Genomic DNA, 5,933 nt, shown 5'->3' with positions numbered 1-5,933 from the left:
GTAGAAGTTTTACCTTATTTTGTCTTTTATTCCATTGGATTTAAGATAGGGATATGGTTCCTCTACTCCCTTAGAATTTAGAGTAACAAGGGGCGGTGGTGACAGTCACTGCACCTGCAACGAAGCCCCCAATCCCGATATTATTTTCGAAAAGAAAAGGGAATGTGAATAGAAAAAATGAGAAGGAAAAGTAAATTCACCCCCCCAAAAAAAAAAAAAAATAATAATAATAATAGATAAATAAATATATGAATAAATAAATAAAAAAATAAAATAAAAATAAGTTGTGAATATTCTATATTAAAAGAAGGCCTTACCCAAAACAAAGTCGGAGACTTATTTCATTTTCTAACTTAAATGTGATGAAATATCACATTTACTTTGGCGCCTTACTCAAGAGGGGTAAACACAGAACTTTTGCTTTCCCGGCTTACTCATTTTAACCGCTTTGAATAATGTGACCTTGTTAGATGTATTAATAAAACAAATTAGAGCATCCATAGTCATCCATTATGACTACTTTCTGTCTTCTAAAAATGGGATGAGAGAAAATGGCGGGAAAATGGACAGAGAAAGTGATGGGAGGGAGACAGAGAGGGAGTGAGTGAAAGAGAGACGTGTTATTTCCAAGCGGGAGATTGGCAGGACAAAACATTCAAGATACCTTCTCTTTTTGCTAATGTTTTATGTTGATGTAGGCCTCCTTAATAGAGCGATAAACAAACGTCAGGCGACAAACATACCGCGGACAAAAGAAAGAAATCATATTATGCCCGTTTTATGTTTTGTCATAGTTTTAATAATTTATCTTTGCCAATATCTCTTGAAGTGCACATTAAGCAAACATTGCATCCCATCACTTTATAAAAACAAACAAGATTTGAGATAACTTGACTACACATTGGGCAAAGGTCAGTTTGTTGTATGTGTGAAAACATTATTTTAGTAAACTTTGATATCATAATGTGTGGTAATAAAGAGAGTGAGAAAGAGATGGTGCTAGTACAGCTTTGTTATACAAGGTATGTCGTTGCTATGGCACTAACCGTCTTCACAACAAATACTGACTATAGCATGGTAGAGCATGAGATTAGTATATTAATACAGCTATTGCCTTTCAGCATACACCATACAAATGAAGAAGTACTCTACGATACACAAATAGTGTGTATCCCTCAGCAACCATACACTGGAGAACGGCAGTTCCTCCGCCGCAGCTGTGAGCTGTGATTGGATTTAGCAAGGCCATCTTGAAAAGTGATTGAAACTCGTATTTTCTGGTGGATTTAAGTATTTCGTCTTTGCATTTAACAAGCTTTGATCTCAGTATAATATAATTAAATTCAAAATTACAGTATGTCGACTCATACCACACGCTTATTGAACGGTACTACCTCAGAAGTACATACGCATCCTTGGAAAGCTCATTCATCGTCATCATCATGTTCACAGACGACTCGTCAAAATGGCGCGAAAAATGTTGGTGCTATGCATTCTATTGGAGGAATAAAGGGAAAGACTGTCCAAGCACCAGCGTTCTCGCCTCTTTCCAGGAGGGATAATGCTGTCGTCGTACCTCCACCGAAAGCTGGTGCGTTTCAGGAAAAGATTCCCCCTCCTTCTGATTTCAGTAAATTCTACGATAGAGGTGACTTTCCAATCATGGTTGAACATGATACAAGTCATAATAAAATAGCATGGAAGGTAAGTATGATCTCAAGAAGATGTTAAAATAGTCATGCTCCAAAATAAAGATTTATGAGACTTTTTTTAATTGTTAGATATTCATTGATATCGAAGATCAATTCAATAAAGTATATGTCTTGTCATGTTATCATAATAATAATCACGTTCTAATGCCATCATACTCTCATCTGCTCAGTGTCAGAAAGAAAACATCTCTGTAAACACACCATATACACCGAAAATAACTTGTTTTTTATCAAACAGTCTCAGGGTTGAGAAATCCAACAGCAGTTGCCATAGCTTCGATGAGATTATAATTTTGCTACGTTCCCATGACAACTGCCACGATCTTTATTGTGAATCCCGCTGTGAAGTATTACATGCCTGGGTGATTGCATGCTGCATGTTTGTTTTTAATATTAATTCTCATTATGCAATATTTATTGCTTGGAACCCACTATCCACTTTACACTACTTATTCTACAGTATAGTGATAACAAAACAAATCCGAAGGTTTATGCTTTTTGTCAATCAAAACTGTTTACTCAAAGTTACTCAAAATTTCGACGCTCCCAATGTCTTCATAAGGAGTAAATGACATTAATTTTTCATTGGCAAAAAGCATTCACTTTCGGATTTATTTAATTACCAGTGTATTAAGCCATAGCAATATACGTAAAACAATAAGGTTTGGACCTACTTCCACAATGTACACTATTTTTATTTTACGGTAATTTGTTTTTCATGAAATTAATTATTTTAAAATCTCTGTTTACAGGTTGAGATTGAGAAGCTAGACTTTCACCATTACCTTCCTTTATTCTTCGATGGTTTATCAGAAACACGTCATCCATATAGCTTCTTCGCTCGTCAAGGAGTACATGATATGTTAACACATGGCGGTCATAAGGTACCACCAGTCATCCCACAGCTCATCCTACCTATTAAAACAGCTCTTCAGGTATTTCAAAGATTTAATACTTTTTTATGGATATCAAGATACACAAATTATTAGGGCCTACTATCTTAAAATTTGATCCATCCTTAAATGGTCGTGTCTCACGAAGTTCGATTGTGTTAGCCATTTTCATTTTTAAAATGAATATTACAATATTTAAGTAATTTCTTTGTAAGCCAATGTATGGAAGATAAAACTGTAGGCCAGTTTTTAAAGCCGCATTATACTCTATCGACGTACCACTACAGAGCTCAATTGACTTAAGAATTATATCAATATTGTATTTTATATATTTAGATACATAGCTTGATTTTTATTTTGGGGGCAAAGTGTGTAATTACTATACGAATTCATGAAATAGTTTTATTTGAATATAGTGAGATTCCATGAGAATCAAACTGTAGGCCAACAAACTCAGGCCTATAAAAATGTGAAAATATTTAATTCAACATAGCTTAATCATATCTCCTATATACATGCATTTGATTGCATTGTTATGTTGATGATGTGAATATCATCGATAATAGACAAAAAATTTAGTGCAAATACATGTAGTATAATGATAATATATATACATTGTATATATATATATATATATATATATATATATATATATATATATATATATATATATATATATATATATATATATATATATATATATATATATATATATATATATATATATATATATATATATATCCGTATATATATATATATATATACATATATATATATGTATGTATGTATCTATACATTTTTTCGGCATCACCAATTTTTCCAAAGGGCATGAAGCCGAGATAGCTCTGGGGAACCTTGATTTAAGCTACGCCTACCATACTTCTCTTCATCCGTTTCTTTACAGTATTGAAATAAAAGAGTTGCCAAAGCTGTTGTATATAACTTCATTCAGTTATGTATGTATTATTTTCAATATAATATTTTGGATTGTGTTTCTTTTTTCATAATGTTTTTTTTTCTTCTTTATTTATCTTATTTTCTTTTTCTTCTCCCTCACTTTTTCTCTTTCTTAAATTCGTCCTCGTTATCATTTTATTTTCTCATTTCTTCATTTGCTTTTTGCTTTTTTTTCTTTCAATTCTCGCTTCTTTTCGCAGACGCGGAATGCTGATGTAATCTGTGCTACGATGCGTTTACTTCAAACCCTTGTAACATGTTATATGAACGGTGGTAAGCAGACATTGATTGGTGAAGCATTGGTACCTTATTATCGACAGATATTACCCATTATGAACATTTTTAAAAATAAAAATAAGAATATTGGTGATGGTATTGAGTATGACCAATGGAAAGGTCAGAATGTAGGTGACCTAGTCAATGAAACACTTCAGGTATTAGAACGTTATGGAGGACCTGATGCATTTATTAATATCAAGTATATGGTGCCAACATATGAATCTTGTATTATGAATTAAGAAATACATTTGTCAATAATATGATATTGATGTACGGTGCACATGTGGTTGATTTAACGATGCAATCTTTCACGTTAGACATGCTAAAGATCTATAGTCAAGCCAACATGAGGTTATGTGAGGTTCATCTCTTTAAGTGGAAAAAAAAAGAAGGGGAGATCGGGGACAATCGTAACAAAATTTACTAAATTTGAATTATCAAATGACAGCTTTGTTTTAAAAATCAAATGTTTCCACTTTTTGGACAAAATCAATATTTCTTTACTTTGGAAACAATCTTATAAAATTCGGAATAGTGTTTTATTCAGATGTCATGTGTAAGAAAGATGTATTTCCTCTTTCAATTTACTCCCTTATATACCCTCTCTGTATAGCTAATATATCAGTGTCTAACATCATGAACATAGGGATATAAGCTACTTTTATTACCATCCTGTGTATATATATTATATTGAATTTTTAACCTATAAAGATTCATGTAATTCAGCATTCCTCTGCAAGTTTGATTTCATTATAGTGAACATATATTATTTATCCATCATGTTCGAACTTATTATTTTTTATGATTCTGAGCTTATAAAAAATGTTACCATATTCAACAAATCATTATAATCATGATAAGATTGACAAAACGTTATCATGTTTTAGCTTATCGATGAGGCTACTCTGTGCTGTGCTTGTATTTCCAACTATCCTATACTCAGATTTACAATTTTGATATTTGAAGAACAATTGTCCCCGGTCTCTCACTACTCTATTGACCCCTGAGGTAACTCCTCCCGAAATGAAAAGTGGTCATGGAAGTACAATACATATTGAAAGTATATTTGATATTTAGGAAGGAGGGGTTCTTCAAATTCATATGTCGTTATACATTCGCTCGTAAATAATTCGTTATTGATGTCACTCATTGGCTCTACAAAGGAAAAATACATTTTGAAAAATTACTTTTCTTTAGAAACTGTTACAGAATCAGTTATGCACAAATAATATATAAGATTTGTATAGCGCACGTATCCACTTTTACTGGTTCTAAAGGCACTCCCATATTACCCTGGTTTAGGTGCTCACAGTGATGGGCATCGCCCAGCTATAATCACTGTAAAACATAGTGAATTCAACAGGCTTTCAATTATGATAATGATCTTTGCATACTCTTTTGCAATTACGCGTCTTTTGCACAAGTGAAGAATTACGAATGAGAAATGTAAGTTATTTTTGTGCGAATTGTTGCCTGAAATGTAATTTAGATTTGAATGTAATCATATCTTGTTTTCTTTAAAAAAAAAATAATGATTTGGTTATTATATTTTGCAAGTAAAATATTCATTATCTAAATAAATCAGATATGAAGAAAGTTTAGAAATTTTTTTTGTTGATTTCTTAAAGATTTTACCCTAACGAGACTACGTTCTGGAAATTATTTAATATTTGTTATTTTTTAATATTAATTGTTAAACATTTTTACTCATAAATCATCTAATTATCATGCACTTTTCGCTTTATCAATCTGAATTGAAATATTGATCTAAAACCAATATAATTGATGCTTATGATTAATGTGTCAATGATACAAATAATTTAGTTGCCAACATGTATATTTGCAGGTAAAACACTAATTCGCGCTATTTATTATTCAACTTTAGCTTTAAAACTTGCCCAACTCAAGCCTTTTATGCGTCTCTACGATCACCTCAATGAAACACCGTCATGCAACAGTAATTTTGTAAACTTATTGCTATTATTGTATGGTTTAAACCCCCTATACTAATGTTAAGTTCCTGAATTAGTGTCTTGTAAATTTAAGAAGTGAAGTAAAAGATGGTAAAATGTGGAGATAACGTGGAAGTCGG

At 31.9% G+C, this 5,933-nt stretch overlaps 1 protein-coding gene across 1 annotated transcript; it reads left to right on the top strand.

The window, feature by feature from the left end:
• The first annotated feature begins 1,084 nt into the window (after positions 1-1,084).
• On the top strand, positions 1,085-4,291 carry LOC121416327 (parkin coregulated gene protein homolog). The gene is made up of 3 exons (XM_041609889.1): positions 1,085-1,704; positions 2,465-2,647; positions 3,763-4,291. Exons 1-3 carry the CDS (start codon positions 1,357-1,359, stop codon positions 4,078-4,080), a joined length of 849 nt encoding a protein of 282 aa, XP_041465823.1. The 5' UTR covers positions 1,085-1,356; the 3' UTR covers positions 4,081-4,291.
• Positions 4,292-5,933: the final 1,642 nt, after the last annotated feature.

Source organism: Lytechinus variegatus, chromosome 5 (assembly GCF_018143015.1).
Source record: "Lytechinus variegatus isolate NC3 chromosome 5, Lvar_3.0, whole genome shotgun sequence".
Lineage (NCBI taxonomy): Eukaryota > Metazoa > Echinodermata > Echinoidea > Temnopleuroida > Toxopneustidae > Lytechinus > Lytechinus variegatus.
Note: the sequence above shows the minus strand (reverse complement) of the source record. Positions and strands in the feature narration are given on the sequence as shown.

Bases quoted from the DNA above. Each gene is read 5' to 3' on its own strand.
- LOC121416327 (XM_041609889.1), top strand. From the start codon at position 1,357: ATGTCGACTCATACCACACGCTTATTGAACGGTACTACCTCAGAAGTA. The intron at 1,705-2,464 runs GTAAGTATGATC...CTCTGTTTACAG, and splicing joins ATAATAAAATAGCATGGAAG to GTTGAGATTGAGAAGCTAGA. The intron at 2,648-3,762 runs GTATTTCAAAGA...TTCTTTTCGCAG, and splicing joins CTATTAAAACAGCTCTTCAG to ACGCGGAATGCTGATGTAAT.